This window comes from Dermacentor andersoni, chromosome 6, assembly GCF_023375885.2.
Source record: "Dermacentor andersoni chromosome 6, qqDerAnde1_hic_scaffold, whole genome shotgun sequence".
NCBI lineage: Eukaryota > Metazoa > Arthropoda > Arachnida > Ixodida > Ixodidae > Dermacentor > Dermacentor andersoni.
The window spans coordinates 171,951,166-171,971,014 of record NC_092819.1 but is presented as its reverse complement, the minus strand read 5'-3'; the positions used below and the strand labels follow the sequence as shown (position 1 = coordinate 171,971,014).

The window sequence follows — 19,849 nt, the reverse complement described above, 5'->3', positions numbered from 1 at the left end:
GCAGCTCACTTCTTCGGAGACGGTGTACAGCGCTCTCTTTCTGGAAGGGACCATTTCTTTCCTTACCGAGGACAGAAAGGAAGGAGGGTGGCCACAGGTTCTTAAATTTTCAGATACTCCCCATATAATGCGTGCAGTCCTCCTGCAAATGGTTTTTGCTCGCTGGAACAGCGTAGCAGGAATGGACTTTCTGTGTCTCAGGGCATCACCTACATCTAAAACCCAGCCTCGCCTTCACACACCATATTCAGATCCCATCCACGTTGCCTCCTGATGCTAGAAGCAAGAAGGATGCATGTTTTCTCTCTTTCTCGGGATTTTTCTTTAACTTTCTTTCACTTTGAATGTCAAGCGACAGGAATTCGCTGCTAGTGGAGAGAAATATGCAGTGTGCGCATAATCAACGCTGAAAGGGCGCACTTGTGGGAGTTACTGGTAAGAAAGCTGAACTTTATGTTGCATAAAATTGAGTTACATTTTGGGGCATACAAGCAGCGAGACGAAGGACGTAATTTTTCTATTGCATAAGTAACCCCTGAGCACATAATCGCCATCACCGGCTATGCCTTCCCCCCGAAACTGCGCCGAGATAGGCACATGCCATCCTGCCTTAAGAGGTGAAAGTTTTGGCAAATACTGCAGATCGCCTCCGTGAATCCTGACAAGTAAAGGGAAAGTTTCGCGTGTTGCAACGAGCTAGAAAATTCAGGCAGACTGTGCCAGCATAAACAAAAAAATTTTTTGCATCAACTGGGCCTTTGGAATAATTAGAAAATAAGTTTTTCTATAATCAGTTTTTCTTAGGATAAATCGCAGGAAAGCTTCTGCCATAACATGGCTTCAAAATTCGGCGGCGGTAGTAGCCATCCACCACCGAGCCCAACAAGCGAACGCTACTGGTTCCGAGAAACCTGCAGACGCTAGCTATGCATCGTCACTATGACCTAATGTATATACCGAAGACTGGATATATTACACACGGTTAACTCTTTCCGGCAGGAAATAAGGAAGCAATAAGAAGTGAAAAGAATACAGGAAAGATGAAAAGGCTAGAGAGGAACACGAAGATTGAAGAGGAGGACACGAAAAGGCACTGCCAATTTCGTCCTGGTGGGTCAGTTTGGAGATGCTGTCTATGTGAAGCAGAGGCCAAAGTGCTCTGTTGCCTCCACCGGTGTGCCATGAAGGTCCGAACACCCGGCAGGAATGGACTTTCTGTGTTAAAGCGGATCTTCCGAGTCAATATGCAGGTACAGGCCTGTATGTGTGGGCTTTGTGTAGACGATGAAAGAAAGGCCAGAGTTACCGCGCTTGCCAATAACATCAAGAAAGAGTAGACAACCGTATGCTGCTACTCGACAATAAACTGGATCGCCTATTCAACGCTGTTAAGACGAGCACTGAAGGTAGTGAATTATGCAGAAGTAACCATCTCCATATTCCAAGAAAACCTTTGGAGAAGTGGTAAAAAATGTAAACGCCCGACGTTCGACGTCCTCCAAGGACTAGATTTGTAGCAGAAATTGATATAGATGCACGCATAGTCATAGCATCCGTTTGTAGGTACAAATGGTGCTTGAACATGAAGTGTGTATTCGACAAACAGAACCTAAGGAGATGGGACAGGTCTGAAACGTCAGTCGGGTACCTATCAGGCAGCGACCCGTGAACTTCGATAGCAGCTGTAATAACCTTTACATCCAGTTCTACTGGAACGCTTGTGAATAGTGACTTAACATCAAAGGAGACTATGACGTCAGCATGAGCAGAAACAACGTGCCGTATCTTTCAATAAAGTCGCCAGAATTGAGTACATGCGTGCCGCATTTTCCAACGAGTGTCGAAATGATCCTGTCTGAGAAACCGGAAAGCCTGTACAGACATGTGCGAGTGTAGTCGACAATAGGCAACATAGGAACACCTTGATTGTGTATCTTTGGTAGGCCATAAAGTGCAGGAGCTGACCCATTGTGTCAAACTGTCGGTAATAGAGCGATTTATGCTGGGGCGGGACCAAATGGAAGCCATCAGCTACAGGCTTTTGGAAGCCCTATTGCAGTTTTCCTGCGCGATCACACGTCAGGCGAGCATAGGTACTGGCACACTAACCAGTGCCAGCATCTTTTTGTCGTAGTCACCATTATCAAGCAAAACAGTAGCGTTTTTTTTTTTTCGTTAGCCGGAAGAATGACAATGTCTAGATTGCTTCGAAGCCGGTCGATAGCCTCATGTTCTTCTAGGTACAGCACAAAGTTTGAACAAGGGTTCTGGAGCATAGAAAGCACGTTAGTAACGCGATTGCGAGCTTCGTCACATCTAGTGGCATCGACTTGGCTTACAGCCATTTCAACAGCACAAACGAGCTACTTCGTATCTCGTGTGGGCCCTGTGCTTAAGCTTAGACCAATGCTCAGGATCAAGGGTTCCGCTTTGTCAGGATTATAGAAAGAAAGATTGTGTACAGCCTCTCTTGGCAAACTTCGGGACGTACCGTTTCAGGATGGTCGCAGCGTTTCCGATTTGGCATGGTGCATGACGTAGTTATTTCCTGTTATCATGCTTGCTTGAAAGTTAGCGTGAGAATTGCATGGTACTACTAAATTAAAGCTTTCAATACTACTAACTTGCAAGTTGATAGTATTGGAGCAAATTCGGCAGCGCACAGTAACTCTAGTAGGCGGCGGGCCTAGAAAGTATCATTTTCCAACATAGAGACCTTAGTCTTGCACTTCGATATTTTTGCTTCTAGTAATAGTCATTCAGCCCTTCAAATCACGCAGTCGTTTTGCGTTTATTCAACATGTATTTTTTCAGCCAGATGGGCTGCCGTCAAGCTTTCAATTTCAGCTCTCGGAGTTTACAAGGAACGGGACCGCGACGACAGCGATTTCGCCTGAAGTGTCCATATCATTGCTATCGTAATAATATACAAGGAATATCAGAGTCCCTTGGCTTATAACTTTCTGCAAAAGAAGAAGTAACAAAATCGAACTTTCACCATGCGGCAATTCGCTGTGCCGCAAAAATGTATTTGTTTTGTGGGGTGGGGGCACCGAAGTGAAAAAAAAAACGCAAAGCATGTTGGCCACAATCAAATACCTCCTTTGGGCACCTAATGTGGCTACCGAAGGAATACCGAAGAAAACGTGAGATGCTTGGTCCACAGAGAACCGTACGCATACTGCTCGCTAACCTACACCGGCGAGACAAAGGACTTTTCGGAGAGGTTGCAATAACATCAAAGTGAAGGTGATGTCCTCAAGCGGAGGAGTTGCAATCGTACAAGCCCCCCAGTGGTGTCGGCGATCGGCTGGTTCTGGCAGCTCGCGAGTAGCAAGAACAAGAAAACTGAAGAGGCTGAATGTGTCTACGCGAATAAAAGTCAAAGTAGAGAAAGTAAATAAGAATATACCTATGCTGAATTTATTTTCTTGACATCTATGCTTCGGCGCAGGTGAAAAAAAGTTGTTATTCTTTTGTGTGACAAACCGCACAAATGAAGCACGACAACGCGTCCTCTCATAGGACCTCGCTGCGTGCTTTGCCAACTTGTATGATAGTGCGTCGATTGGCTTGCCTTGTTGCGTGGTCCGATGTACGACTTTAGAAATGTCAATGCATTCTGTATCAAACTTTTATAAGAACATTAAACCTAAAAAATTCTGGAATATAAAGTCTAAAGCACGACTTTGTAAATGTCAATGAATGCAGGCTTTGAATTAAAGCTTTGAGAACTTTATGCCCATAAAGTTACGGCATTGAAATGCATGCACTTCATGGATGCGAGATGCCTCAGCGAAAGGCTCCAACGAGCCCGCTCGCCATCTAAACACCCTTGAAACTTTGTGCTCGGATGGGGCTCCTTGGACACCAGCTGCATGGGTGTTGCCACGAAATCCAGCCCGAGTTGGCAATGCTTGCTCCTAAATGTCTTTTCGGGCATAAAAAGATATTCTAGACAAAATCCATAATGATTTCCGGCGCCGGGGTTGTTTTGGTTGGCGGTGCATGACAGCAAGGAAAAATTTGTGGGGTGGGGGGAGGGGGGTGGCTGTAGCGCCATAAACCTCGCCCCCAAGGCCTCGCCCCCGTTGAATAGTGCGTGAGGTTGTAATAACTTTGCATTGCTGATGCTAACTAAGCCCACTCAAATGTGAACATATCCATGACCAAGAAAAATGCTGTAACAGATTCTCTCAAAATTCATTCAAAGAGAGAAACATTGCTTTGCAGTAAATTTAAAAAAGAAAAACTCATACTAGAAAACGTATATATTTATGAGCTCAGTAGAGTAACGCGATGTTCCTTCATTAATGTGCATGATGTTTTGGAATCTTATGATAAATACTGAACTCTTCTGTTTGCCTTGCAGTATGGAATAAATGGAATATGGAATAAAGTAAACTATAACAAACATCACTTCATTTGCATTTTGCTTGTCAACTACAGCCAATAAGATATAAGTCGCTCACGCGTGACACTACACATTTTATAGTTTTCAGTGCTTCTCTTCTGTATTCTTCTTTTCGGACAGCTTCTCCTTTGTGGGACGTGCGCACGTGGCATTTAATTTTCGTTTCTTGCCCACCATTGTCTCGTTCGATGACTGAACACTAAAGCGCATTCACTTAGACCGTTAACAATGCTATTGCCTTGTAATTGGACTCCAATCTCTTGACGTCAAACTCATGTACCCAGCGACGCATGCGTAGGCGGAGCAAGAAATCTTTGTGGGGACACACAATGTTCTGTTTTTTTGACAGTTCACACAAGCACTCTCCACGTAAATGTTTGCTTCCTTATAGCGAATAGCATAAGCCTATGTTGATGATTCTTTTATCTAACCGGCTGACGAGAGGAGCTCAAAGATTAAAGAAAGTCTCGGTTTGGCCGTGCAAGTTGTGCAAAAGTAGATAAACAGGAGAGAACGACTGCGCCAGCGTATCCGTCTGGTCCGGGTGGCACTGACGTGACGCCACCGCCACAAAGCAGAGCTCCAAAATACATGTAGCTTAACGTCCGCACAAGTTTCCATGTGTTTTCCTCGTTTTAAGTGCGCAGTTGGTTTTAAGTGGTTGTAATTTTTAGCAGATATACTTTAGAAGAGCAACCAGGCATTATTTCTTCCTCTTTTTTCTAGGGCCTTTTTGTTACCGGCGAGGCAGACGGCTTCATTTCGGTTACAAAGTTTGCTGAGCTAAAAGTGGAAGACTTTCGTGAAGTTCCAGTAGAAGACACGAAGAAAACCACGGTTGCCCTCTTCTACTCCTCCGGAACAACTGGCCACGCAAAAGGAATTGAGATATCTCACTACAGCTTCGTAGCGAACCTTCACATGACCGGGTAAAGCGGCTGGCTAATTAGCTTAACTTTTCATGTTATTGCCATTGTTATGACACTTGACACATTTTCTGTTATGTACCTATTTCTCTACGTTCGCGTGCAGTAGTTTTTCACGACGCACCCATATTTATATCACTGGGTAGTCTATTCTCAAATCGGTAGGGTACGGGGTTACAGGACTCAGGAAGTGAGGCTGCCTCGCTGCTCCTCAGTGAACCTTTCTCGTACCAGCTGAGGTCATTGGGTACAAAGCCGCTTTTCAATGAATGCTCGCATGCCAACTTGGGCCGCTGAGAACGTGGGCATGTGGCACTTGGTATGTGCCATTCTTCAATGACAAAAGAAAATTCCAGCCGAAACCATCTGTTTGTGACCTTTGACGTTAATTCGATTAACATTGAAGCAATGCGGTCACCGGTGCGTTTAGCCGGTGGCAAATGGCGAAATGCGCCCTTCTATGAGACCTGTACAGCAGCCGGGCTACTAGACAGCTTTAGTATAATGTAAAAAGATTGCGTTATTGTTAGCGCGCGACGTAACGCTAACGCTAAGAAAAGCTGCACTGCGCGGCACAAACTAGTCTTTTAGAATAGCGGAACGGAGCAAAACGCTAACGCTAATGAAAACATATAAGGTGCCCTTTACATGTAAAAACACGAATACATTGGCAAGCCAAATCGATACGAAATGTCGAGTTAATCCAATGCCTAATCCCCATGTGCCTTGCTAAGTCAAGCGTATGAGCGAAAGGCAAGCTTTGGCGCCATCTCGATGCGGCTACAGCAAACAGGAACAAACTGTCTCGTTAAGCCTACTGAGCCGCTGATTGAGGACATATCTCAAAAACAACGCCCATTTGTGACCAGTACACCGCTTTCGTAGTATCATCACCCAAATCTAAAGCAAATACGAGTATTAGTGTGGAATGAGTGTGCGGAACAGCGCAGGCCGACGTGTCGATAGCTCTGAAGTGGTAAGCTCCCGATTTGACTGGCGCCGCCATGTTGCCAAACATAAGGCTCCCCTTGCATGCGTTCGCGTCCAACGCTAAATACCGAATGTACAGTACTTACGTAAAAGATCCAGCATCGTTTAGGTACAATGCGTGCGAAGTATGGTTCACGCAACGCTGACGCTAATGCTAACTCCTTGCGTTTGGTGCTATGAACCTGTCTGCTTTCTCGAGCTTCCCTCTGGACAAGGCGCGCCAAGTAATTGCGCCAGCTGAATTTCGTACGGGGCGCATGTTTGATGTATTTTGAGTACAAGGTTGTCAAAACATAGTGTGTTTCTTTAGTGCGTTACCATTCTTAGGGTAGTTCACGCAATTTTTAGGGGCCAAATTTCGATGTATGCTTTCGCGCCTACCTAGGTCGCTTGGTATTCCATGGTTGAATGGATCCGGTCGCTCTGCTCAGAGAAGAGGTATCGAAACCAACCATCAGGCCAACGTCAATAACTGAGCATATGGCAATGCGTACATACCTGACACTCTTCAACGAACCTCTTTGAAGCTCACCTGGGCCAATATAGATGCAGGACTGGGTAGGTACCACTGTTCGAAGAAACTGTTTGACGCCGACTTGGAGTACCGGGTATGTCAAACTGCTCGCCACTGGTCGGCCATGAACCTCCTTGACGCCAAGTTAGGTCACTGTACACGTGCTGGTAGATGCCTGCCGCTTTTCAATGAACGTCTTTGACGCCAACTTGGGCGACTACGCAAGGGCCACCGTGACCGTGCCGCTCTGTGTATGAACGCAAAAGGTCCCTGAAATTTCGCTGATGTTGAGCGATGTCCATATGGGTTCCTCAATGACGGCAACCCAACGCACTAGCAGGTTGCGGCACAAGTAAACTAGTATCTGCGATTTTAAATAATGTCTTTCACTACAATCCTTTAGCGACCTGCGCCATAAACTGGGTATGTGGCGCATCATCCTCTCATTATATTCCCTACACTGAGTACCTGCCACCCTGTGTGCGGAAATCGAGGGAACAAAGCTCAGCGTTCACAAGTGCCGGGACACCACTCTTCTAGACTCGAAGGCCACGCACGGACATTTGGGTAGTGCCACTAGAGGGCGCAGCGTATCCAGAAAGAAGAGGGGAGTGCCGTTGCCGCATGACCAGCGTCCGCAGGCACCAGCTCGCTATCAATCTCACACGCCCCGCAATATCTTCGCGGTGGAGGCGCTAGAGATGGCGCAGAGTGTTCTTAGGGAAGCGCGAAAGAGTAATGCCGATGCAGTACACGTTCACACATCACTCGTTTCGAAGGTGGCAATACGTTGTTTTGCTATATTCACTCCGTACTAAACGCACTACCGTCGGCGGCAATCATAACTTGAGTTCTACCGCATTTTCTCCACTTAGAACACTTTATTTAAAGCCTAAAAATGTTGCTCAAAATAACTTACTACGGATGATTTTGCCCAGGCAGACGTTATATGCAACAGAACTTCTTGTTTGCCTAGTTAGTGCCAACAAGCCGATGTCACTGTAAGAGGGTTTCGGTGACTCCAGCCACCGAAGCCGTTTTACGGAAGGTAAACGGTACCAGCGCCACAGGAGAGGAAGAAAGTGCCAGAACCGTAAGACCTGCAGTTATTCCTTATGTTCATAAGGTCTCCCATAACCTCAAGAGGGGGACGGGCCGGTATGGCGTACCCATTGCCTTTTCTGCCCCCGTCAAACTGGTTCGACTTTGCTCGAGAAACACTAGCGATGAGACCAGTTGACAAGGCAGCCGAAACCAAGAAACATGGCGCGTCTTACGGGAAATGCGCCACGGCAGTGGTGCACAAAATTCCTCTTGAGAGCAGCAAGTCTTACAGAGGACAGACTGGATGCGGGACAAATGAACGAGCCAGGGAACACGAACTGAATCTAATGAAACATGGTGTGGCACATTTGCCAGCGCACTGCAAGGCCTGCACTTGCAAACAACGTTTTATCAGATTAAGATTCCTTGTAGAAGCATAATTCAAACAGCACGTGAGCTGATGGAAGCTCATTATATGAAAAGAAAAGGTTCAAGTTGCATTAGCGACACTTCTTTCTTGCTCTGCAAATCGGAAACGAAATTCTTCGATCGCTGGATAACATCACCTCATGAACAGCCGGCGCATGCATGTATGTGTATATATATTCCTGGGTCACCACCCAAACTAAATCAGTTGGAAGTGCCGCCCATGTTGTCTTCTTTGTGTCTTCCTATTATGTGTGTTTTTCTTGGGGGAAAAACGTCTTTTAGTCGTCATTTGGAGAAAAAGTCAAAGCACTTGATTTAATAATTAGGCTAATGATACTAACTACACACATAGGAACATTACGGCGCATTGCAGATATGAAAGCAATCGTCAATGAAGTGTACTTCCCTGTTTCGACAGTTAAAAATGGTTTAGTAAACAGAAATATCTTGCCCCATATCGTTTGCCTCATTACGCATGCAGCAGTGCCGAATGTGGCTCTCGTTGCAACGTTGCTGTGGCATAGCATATAGGCGTAGAATGAAAGCACGCTATACAGCGCGATAAAGTCTCGTCCCTACAGCTGAAGTGACCCGTACTTAGGTGCATCAATTCAAGAGTTGCGCACGATGCCAATCAGAATGCTATCGTGGGAAGCGGAATGACAACATCAAAAGGTCCGTTCAAATGGATCTTGACGTTTCGCGCGAAGAGAGCCACAGAATTGTCACCGACGTCAGGAGATCAACGGCGGCTCTTATGCAAGCAGTGATTGAAGCGCGACTAGGTGAGGAGCGAACAAACATTTTTAAAGAAAAACCATTTCTTTCCAAAAGAACAAGAGGCAACTTGAATTGTATTGGTGTCACGACAAAAATTATGAATACTTCCACTTTTTCTGAAGAATGAATACCTGTTTTCTGCGATCGATAAACGTAAGGTGTGGACGCCGATATCTGTTGCAACACAGCAGCCATTGTAGTATGCAAAAACGCTCACTCGTGAAGTTGCGTGGTACTATACGCCTCCTTAAGAAGGTCCCAGAATCCCAGAATACAGAATCCAGGATGTTCTTAAGGGTCTTACCTAAGAAGATCCCAGAATCTCAGCAGCAGAATATCGTGTGGTGGTTCGCAGCTCAAAAAAGAAAAAAAGAAACGTCGTCCCTATAATTCCTATGCAAAATAACGTCTAATGACACATGCAAAAAATGGGTTTTTATTTATTCGATCCAATGTGTTTCGTACTGTATTATTACAAATGGGAGGTATGGGGCATATGTTTTTTTTCTATAGGGTTGCATTCATTAAACCAGTGTTTTAAAGGCAAGTACCCCGGGAACTTTGATTTCCAAACACCGGACAGCAACGCGCCACCTCCTCGTTCCTCCTGAAGAAATTCCGGACTTTCATGGCCCTTCTCGCCCAAACAAGCCGCTTGATCGAGGCCTGCTGCACTGAATTTTATTATAGCAGCGTCCTCATGACTCGGCCAAGGTAAGCACTGCCCTATGCCACTCGTCCAGATGGCTAAGAAAGGGCACTGTCTTTAGCCTGTGGTACAGTTTAGCCGTCAAATCACCTGTTTGTGTTTCCAAAGTGATACCACGTGTTGTGGTTCATGAGCATTTATTTTTTTCCTTTTTTGCCCATCTCGCACCTTCGCGCCACTCGTTCATGTGAGCGTGATCATTCGTAGAAATTATGAAATCGTCGGAACTGTGATGAGGTTTACTGAACTCGCCAAGCGTCAGCAAGAAACACAGCGCCAGCAACGATAATTCAGCTAGATCGGTGAACTGACTGCGTGAAACTCGATGGCGACAGCGCTTTATAGCGTACCGATCTTCTGGCACCGAAACATGCAATGGCGACGGGACTTTCCAGTGCCTTTCTTCTTCCCTACAATCGCACCCCGGCTAAAAAAATAAGAGTCATCCTGGCCACCTACCGCGTCGACGAAATGACGCGCTCGTAATAAGGTTTGAACCTGTCTACATGAAAAATTTCAGGTCGCCCAAGACGGCGGTCACTTTTGAGCGTCAGTGGCTCGACGATGTAGTTAAGGGGTTAAATTTGGGCAATGACGTGACAAGGGCCATGAAATTTTGGTTGTGGTTTGCAAAGGCGGGCAGGCCTTGTAGATGGGACCCAGAATCGCAAAAGAGAATCCATTAGAAAGGTAGGAGCAAGTCGTCAGTCGTCACGTTGGAGCTTTTCGTTGAAATGTTTAGAGTAGTGATCTAGCGCACAAGCTGCCGAAATTGCTTGGCATGCTTAGCGACACTGGAAATCGGATAGCACACTGAAGCCTCTGGAAAATATATAAAATTTGTTTTGATGGTACAGGAAGGTTCACAGTCGTAGGGAAGGAAAAATGGAGAGAATCTGGGTGTGGCTTGTTTGGCGGTGCTGTAGGCGTGTGTCACATGCTGCAGAAAAATGTCTCAGTTGGAATGTTCGGAGACGACATGCATGGACAGCATATCGGCAAGAGTACGGTTGAACCATTACGTCAGAACACTGGGCCAGGTGTGATAGGCGGGGATGCGGCCAGGTATAATGTCGCATTGGTGAAGGAGAGACTTAACGACTTCGGTAAGAGACACGCACTCTCGGTCCCTCAAGAGTTCCCGAGGAGCGCCGTGGTGTAGATAGAGGTGATGGAGGATGAAGGAAGAGACGCTGTGGCCGCAGTAAGGATCGACCTATCGGGTGTGAGAGACATTCAGACGTACGTTCCCATCACAAGATGATTTGCCTCGTCCGAGAAAAAGTTGCTACAGTAGTACTTGACATCTATCTGTCAAGTGTGAGAAGTGTTCAAGCGGGCATCCACATGTTAAGATAATTGCCCTCTTCTCCGAAACAGCGTCACCCGTTTTATTCCCAGAGCTGACACGAAGGGATGGACAAAGTGAAGAGAAATCGAAGGGCGGGAAGCCGTCGAAGACAGAGCCTGACAAAATCACGAATGCTTCCACAGGATCCCCAGGAAGACGTCAACTACAAAACCGCACGGGGTAACTAAGGCCGTCTTGACCCCAGTATGATTGACCTGTCAAGTATGAGAAACCTTCAAGCGGGCGTCCCCATGTCGACATAATTGTCCTCTTCTCCGAAACAGCCTATAATCCCTTTTTATTACCCGAGCTGACACAAAGGGAAGGACGAAGGAAAGAAAACCTGAAGGGCAGAAGGTCGTCGACAGCAGAACCTACTTCCACACGCTCCCGAAGGAAGTGTCGGTTACCACAAGACCACAAGGGGCTATTTAAGGCTGTCCTGGCCCCCGTGTTAATTAGAACCGTTCGAGACTCGGGGATGTTACAACCATGTACCGATGAAGTGGATACATTCTTTTCAACTTTTTGCCTCCATCACGATGCCTGGCTTCATCCTCGTTTCCTTATTCTTGCGATAAAGACCTACCTCACTCGGTCGACAGCGTATCACTGCTGGCAGGGCAGTGTTTTCCGAATATTTCGTCAGGCGATCAACCACGACTATGACCCAACGGTTTCCAGCAGCCGTACGTGGGAGAGGACCACACAAATCAATCCCTACACGGTCAAACGGGTGGACTGGGAATTGAATGGCTGCAACGGAACGACTAGACGGGGAACCAATTTGCAACTTCAGCAATTGGGGCACGAGCGGACGCATTTGCTGATGTAGTTATACTTGACCTACCAGTAAAATAGAAGTGGAAGTCACGTTTAGGTAGGCCGCCATGGCCACACAGTGGGTCGGCTTGAAGTGAAGCGCAAATATCGCTAAGGAGTTAGCGCGGGACAACTCGAAGCCACTTGCAGTCATAGCAAAGGTTGTTTCGGTGTTAGAGAAGTCCTTCTCGAACTGCGAAATGGGATAGCTGACGGTACAACTAGAAGCCACTTTCGGCCATCGCAAAGATTATTTCGGCGCTAGAGAAGTCCCTTTCGAACTTCGAGATGGGGTAATTGACGGGACAACTAGAAGCCACTTGCTCCCATCGCGAAGGTTATTCCGGCGTTTGAGAAGTATCTCTCGAACTGCGAAATGGGATGGCATACAGGACAACTAGAAGCGACTTGCGGTCATCGCAAAGGTTACTTCAGAGTTAGAGAAGTCGCTCTCGAACTGCGAAATGGGATAGCTGACGAGATAACATGAAGCCACCTGCGGCCATCGCAAAGGTTATTTCGGCGTTAGAGAAGTCGCTCTCGAACTGCAAAATGGCATAGCTGACGAGACAACTAGAAGCCACGTGCGGCCATCGCAAAGGTTATTTCGGCGTTAGAGAAGTCTCTCTGGAAGTGCGAAATGGGATAGCTGACGGTACAAGAAGAAGCCACCTACGGCAATTGCAAATGGTATTTCGGCGTTAGAAAAGCCAATCTCGAACTACGAAATGGTATAGCTGACGAGGCAAGAAGAAGCCACTTGCGGCCATCGCAAAGGTTATTTCGACGTTAAATAAGTCTCTCTCGAACTGTGAAATGGGATAGCTGACGGAACAACTACAAGCCACTTGCGGCCATGGCGAAGATTATTTCGGCGTTAGAGAAGTCTCTCTCGAACTGCGAAATGGGATAGCTGACGGGACAAGAAGAAGCCACCTGCGGTAATTGCAAAAGGTATTTCGGCGTTAGAAAAGCCTCTCTCGAACTGCGAAATCGGATAGCTGACAGGACAATAAGAAGCCACTTGCGGCCACCGCAAAGGTTATTTCGATGTTAAACGAACCCGCCGTGGTTGCTCAGTGGCTATGGTGTTGGGCTGCTGAGCACGAGGTCGCGGGATCGAATCCCGGCCATGGCGGCCGCATTTCGATGGGGGCGAAATGCGAAAACACCCGTGTACTTAGATTTAGGCGCACGTTAAAGAACCCCAGGTCGTCGAAATTTCCGGAGTCCTCCACTACGGCGTGCCTCATAATCAAAAAGTGGTTTTGGCACGTTAAACCCCATAATTTAATTAAATTTTTTTTTTTGATGTTAAACAAGTCTCTCTCAAACTGTGAAATCGGATAGCTGACGGGACAACTAGAAGCCACTTGCGGCCATCGCGAAGGTTATTTCGGTGTTAGATAAGTCCCTCTCGAACTGCGAAATGGGATGACTGACGGCACAACTAAAGGCTACTTGAGGTCATCGCAATGATTATTTCGGCGTTAGATGACTCCCTATCGAACTGCCAGATGGGTGGCTGATGGCACGACTAAAAGCCACCTGCGGCCATCGCAAACGTTATTTTGGCGTTAGAGAAGTCGCTCTCCAACTGCGAAACAGGGGCAGCTGACAGGAGAACTAGAAGCCACCTGCGGCCATCGCAAAGGTTATTTCGGCGTTAGAAAAGTCCCTCTCGACCTGAGAAATGGGATAGCTGACGGGCAACTAGAAGCCATTTGCAGCCATCGCAAAAGTTATTTCGGCGTAGAGAAGTCCCTCGTTAACTGCGAAATGGGATAGCGGACGGCGGAATGCCAGAGACACCGACAGGATTCTTTAGAAAATTAAGAAAAGCTGCTTTGCTGGGCTAATTTTGCTGCTCTGAAGCCAAGTCGGTGACGTTCAAATGTAACAAATCAAATGTGAGCACCGAAACGGGTTTGACGTCCAGTGGAATTGGCGAACGCGATAAAGCTTGGGCGTCCGAATGTTTGGGCCCGGACTAGTAGCGAGCCCGGAGCAGTAGCCAGCCCGGATGTCATATTCTTGGGGCCCTATAACGTAAAACTATTCGCATCTGTTTTTATTCTAATCTCTTGACGTTAAATGTACGTAACCAGCGACGTAAGCATCGGGCGGTATCCTGCAGCGCTGTTTGATAAGCACAATCAAACGGGCTTCTCGTTTGTAGGATGTAACTTTCTTATGCATTCAAGGACAATAGCATTGCCTACATTGAACAGTTTTTGTTATATAACTGGCTTATTACAGGCGAGCAGCACACTTACGTGTAGAGAGTTTCGACGGAGCTCCGCCAGCGCAGGTAGATTACCGCATCCGCAGGGTTGTGCCGCCATCTGCGATTGGTGCGCCTGCACTTGCTTGCGCTCGCTGGTCGAAAATGGAGGCGGCGTCCAACTGAAGTTTAAAAATGTCGCTGAAACGGATCCCCAGCAAATAGGAGTTGCCAAAGTGATGTCATTTACGTGCTCAAAAAGGTTTCGATAACGTTACACTGCAACGCAATTTTTTATTATATGCAAATCAATCCATGATCCAAGCAGCAGCGCGTACTTAGTGCCACAGTGATCGGCGGACAGCCATCTTCCATTCCTTTCGGACCGGCGCATTCTACGACTATTCAGAAAATATTTCTGTTCAGGAACGCTATAACTTAAAGCTATTCCAAACTTTTCTGTTCCAACTTTGCAAGGAGCCCTCCTCGATTGGTCAAAAACTGTTTTAACCACCCCCCCTTCGCTTGTCTGCCACGCGACGGCACAAAAACCGCGATAGATCCCTATCTGATATGAGGCGTACACACTGATTATGCATGACTGGATCGAAAAAAAGAAAATTTGTTGTTTCTGATTCGAAGCCTTTTCGCCATTAGCCCTTGGCTATTGGTCAATAGCTTTAGGGCTGCACCCACTTCACCAGCCTGTCACGCGACGTAACAAAACCGCGCAAAATCACTGCATCAATGTGACGTGCACGCATCAAAGATACATTAATATGCCGAACAAAAGTGAATCTTTTTCCGAATAGCCACAGGCTGCCCCGTTCCGAAAGTAATAAAAGATAGCTGCCACCAATCTCTCAGGCACTGGCTACTCGCACCTACCGGAGAGCATGGGCTTATTTGCATACAATAAAACTTTTTGGGTAGCCGTGTAACGTTATCGAGCACTTTCACGCACGTTTATGACCTCGCTCCGCCAACTCTTCTTTGCTGACGATCAGTCTTAGCGGCAATCTTTACGTTCTGTTGCACGACGCCGCAATTTTCGACCAGCCACCGCATGATAAGTAAGTGAAAGCGGACCAATCACCGACGCCGGCACCACCCTCTTTGTGCTGTTATCGATTTTCAATGCACTGGCTCCGCCCCATCGAATGCGTCTCCACTTGAGCCTGCTCCTCTCCTCTTGTCAACCGATTAGATAATACAAGCTGCTTAGTGTAGCCAAAGTTATTCCTTTTACAATAAAAAAGCGACCTCTTATAAACGAGTAGAGCGTTTGATTTGTCTGTTCAGGCAAACTTGTCGGTCACCGCCCGATGCTGGCGCCGGCGGTTACTCAAGTTTGACGTCAGGAGATTGGAACAGAAACATATGGGGATATTTTTACGTTATAGGGCCCCAAATTTGCATAATATTGCACCCTTAACGCGTACACGTCACTTTGACGCAATGAGTTTTTGCGCTTTTGTAACATCGTGAGAAAGACAGGCGAAGTGGGCGCAGTCGGAAAATTTTGACCAGTAGCAATTGGTCAAACGACGCCTTTGTTGCCAATAGCGAAAAACGTGTCGAATGAGCAATTATTAGTTTCCTTTCGTTTGGTACAATCATGCGTAATCAGTGCTCACATATTGACGCGAAATAAGTTTGCACGTGTTCACACGGGACCCTTAAGGCGAGAACGACGAAGTTCGTGGATGCGCGCGGGCTCTCCGAGGACCAGCCATTACTAGAGGCAGACGTTTTTTGTCAATCTGTATTTTTCCAAACTGTTTTAGTTGTAATAGCTGGGTGACATTTCTGGTGGAGGTGCGGGGTACGGTCGGTGTTAAGATCTCCGGAACATACTCCAGACCGAAGTCCGGCGAGTAGTTCAACTGAGCTTACCCCTGTGCACGTACGTGCCAGCCCACGTCTCCAGGAACTCCAGCCACAGCACGGTCTGCTACCCGAAGGAACTAGAATGACGAACCAACCACCTCCTGCCACTCCTGCAGCATCTCACGTTGTCGTCAATCACATCCGGACGCTGAATCTGTTCCACGGAAGTGCTTCAGAGGACGCCGACGACTGGCTTGACCATTTTGACCGGGTTGCCAACCTCAACGACTGGAACCACGAGCGTAAGCTACGCAACGTGTACTTCGCTCTTGAGGATTCCGCGAAAACATGGTTTGAGAACCATGAGGCGACACTGACGTCATGGGAAGAATTTCGTAGGCAGTTCCTCAATGCCTTCGCCAGGACGGACAGGAAGGAGAAGGCGGAGTTAGCGTTGGAGGCAAAAATTCAAGGCCCGAATGAGCGAGTGACGGCGTACGTAGGAGTCACGAATCGGCTTTTCAGACGTGCGGACCCTTCTATGACTGAAACAAAGAAGGTGCGCCATCTCATGCGCGGCGTCAGAGAGGAAATTTTTGCCTGCCTCATTCGAAATCCGCCGACGACGTTTGCAGAGTTTCATAACGAAGCCACTACTATGGAAAAGGCCCTTCAACAGCAGGAAGGCAAAACAACCGCGACGCCGTGATTTCAAGGGAGCTCTCTGCCGTTACCCTCGGTAACGACGTTGGCGCCTTGCGAGAACTCATCAGGGCTGTCGTCAAGGGGGAACTGCAGAAGATGTAGACGACCACTGCCCCTGTGGGACAACTTTCCATTGCGGAAATGGTGCGCGCCGAGGTCCGACAGGCCGTCCATGTTCCTGGACAGTACGAGGCACCACAGCAGGGACCGCACGCCGAAATGAGTTATGCTGAAGCAGTACGCCATCCGCCACCCTCAAGTGCGTGCAGCATGGTACACCCCACTCAACAAATGGACGTAAGCTTCAGGCCGCCTCGCAGCCCACCGAACATCGCCGAAGCAAGCACTAGAAAGAGTGACATCTGGTGCACCACAGACTACAAATCCCTTTGTTTTCATTGTGGCGAAGCTGGACACATCTACAGAATGTGTTCTTATCGTCATGTGGGGCTCCGTGGATTCCCGCCGAATGCACCTCGTCCACGACCTGGTGAGCGGCCGCCGGAAATAGAGAGTTTCGTCACAAATCGTCGCAATAATGATCAGCGATGGCCGGAGCCCCGTTCGTCGTCTCCTGCTCGTTACAGGTCACCATCACCAAGCCAAGCCTTTACTCGCGGCGCTCAGAGACGCGGCTCGCCTAGCCCGGCGGGTCGGGAAAACTGAGTTCAGCGAACTCCGGAGGTGAGGCCGCTGACGACGACCGTACGCAATATCCTCCACTACGACGACAACGACGAAAACAGAACGACGCAGACGTACAGACGGAGTCAACCACCTTACGAGAGGTAGTAACGTCGAACATTCCCGTGACCATAGACGACGAGGAAATAACGGCGTTAATCGACACTGGAGCGGACACCTCAGTTATGAGCATGGACCTTGCCTGCAAGCTGAAGAAAGTTTCTACCGAGTGGACTGGGTCGCAGATTCGAACTGCAGGAGGCCATCTGCTAACCCCGGTAGGAAGATGCACAGCGCGAGTGAGCATTCGTGGGTTTACGTGCCTCGGAGATTTCGTTATCCTCCCAAGCTGTTCCAGGGACCTAATTCTGGGAATCGACTTTCTGCAGGCTAATGGAGCTGTGATTAACTTACAGAACTCGCGGGTAACGTTTTCGACGGCGCAGGCCTTAGCAGGGAGCAGCACTTACGACACGTATGTCAACGCCTTGAGGATTGTTGACCAGAACATCACGGTGCCGCCAAGGAGCCGCGTATTGACCCTCATCACCTGCGACGCATTCGACGGCTATGAGGGTATTGCCGAGGCAAATATGCCGCTGCTGCTCGACAGACACATCTGCATCGCCCGGGGCCTTGTTCGAATGCAGCATAAGTGCTCGCGAGTTTTGTTGACAAACTTCAGCCATGAGTATCAGCACGTCCCTCAAGGTGCAGCAGTGGCATTTCTGAACGACATTGCTGATTTCTCCGATATCGGCATGTTACAAGTGACTTCACCGGATGCAACAACTCACGCCAGACTGAATACCCGCGTCCACATTAATGCTGACTTAGCAGATGTACAGAAGGATCAGCTGCTGGGCCTACTGACAGAATTCTCCGGCTGTTTTTCCACGGAATCCAAGGTCCAGCGCACTTCCGTTACCCAACACCGGATCGTTACAGAGGAGTCGGCGCGGCCTGTTCGTCAGCATGCGTATCGCGTGTCAGCTATGGAGCGGGAGGCGATTAAGCGTCATGTTCAAGAAATGCTAAATGATGACGTCATCCAGCCGTCGACAAGTCCGTGGGCATCGCCTGTCGTACTAGTAAAAAAGAAAGACAACACACTCCGCTTCTGCGTTGACTACAGACGGCTTAACCGAGTCACCAAACGCGACGTTTATCCCCTGCCACGGATCAAAGACGCTGTGGACCGTCTGCGTCATGCTCAGTTCTTTACTTCGTAAGACCTAAAGTCAGGCTACTGGCAAATCGAAGTGGACGAGCGTGACCATGAAAAAACCGCCTTCGTGACTCCCGAAGGGCTGTACGAATTTAAAGTGCTGCCTTTCAGTCTCTGTTCCGCTCCTGCTACGTCCCAATGAATGATGGACACTGTACTCGTTGTACTAAAGTGGCAGACGTGTCTAGTGTATTTAGATGACGTTGTTGTGTTTTCCAGCACGTTCGATGAACATCTCGCCCGGCTACGAATTGTCCTTGCCGCAATACGCAAGGCCAACCTCACCATCAAGCCTGAAAAACGTTACTTTGGCTTCCAGGAACTCAAGTTTCTAGGCCACGTGGTCAACTCCCAAGGTGTACGACCAGACCCAGAAAAAGTCGCTGCCGTTGCCGAGTTTCCTCGTCCTAAAGACAAAAAAGGCTGTTCAGCGGTTCCTGGGCCTCTGCGCTTACTACCGTCGTTTCGATGAAGGCTTCTCAAGGATTGCTGAACCGCTCACGAGACTGACGCGACAAGATGTGCTCTTTGCGTGGACGGAAGACCAAGAGCAGGCCTTCACCGAATGGCGGAAACGCCTTCAATCCTCTCCAGTGCTGGCGCATTTTGATGACACCGCGGCAACTGAAATACACACCGACACCAGCAACCTAGGACTCGGGGCCATTCTGGTTCAATGAAAAGATGTCACAGAACGTGTAATTGCGTACGCGAGTCGTAGTCTGACAAAAGCAGAAGCTAATTATTCAACGACCGAAAAAGAATGCTTAGCAATCGTGTGGGCCATCAGGAAGTTCCGACCCTACTTATACGGCCGGCCATTTCGAGCGATCAGTGATCACCACTCGCTCTGCTGGCTTGCCAATCTACGAGACCCGTCAGGTTGCCTTGCTCGTTGGAGTCTCCGCCTCCAGGAATACGACATAACTGTTGACTACAGATCCGGCCATAAGCATAGCGACGCTGACTGCTTGTCACGTTCTCCTATTCCCTTGACATCCTCCGACTTGGAGCTAGATTTGCCGTTTCTTGGTGTCGTCGACGTGGACGACGCGTCGTCGATGCAGTCGACTGCAATTCCGCCGCGGGTCGGCCCGGCATAGCACTATCTTCGGGATCGATTCGCCCACGTACGCTTAAGCCCATGTAATCGGATCAGACCACGTAGGTTAAGCCCGGGTAAGCGCACGTTAATCCCA

The 19,849-nt window shown here is 48.1% G+C and overlaps 1 protein-coding gene across 1 annotated transcript in view; it reads left to right on the top strand.

The window, feature by feature from the left end:
* LOC126523437 (luciferin 4-monooxygenase-like) overlaps positions 1–19,849 on the top strand; it is a 245,123-nt gene that overhangs the window by 76,173 nt on the left and 149,101 nt on the right. The window contains exon 3 of the mRNA XM_050172052.2: positions 5,141–5,343. Coding sequence (XP_050028009.2) covers positions 5,141–5,343 — 203 coding nt within the window. The remainder of the gene's footprint in view (positions 1–5,140; positions 5,344–19,849) is intronic.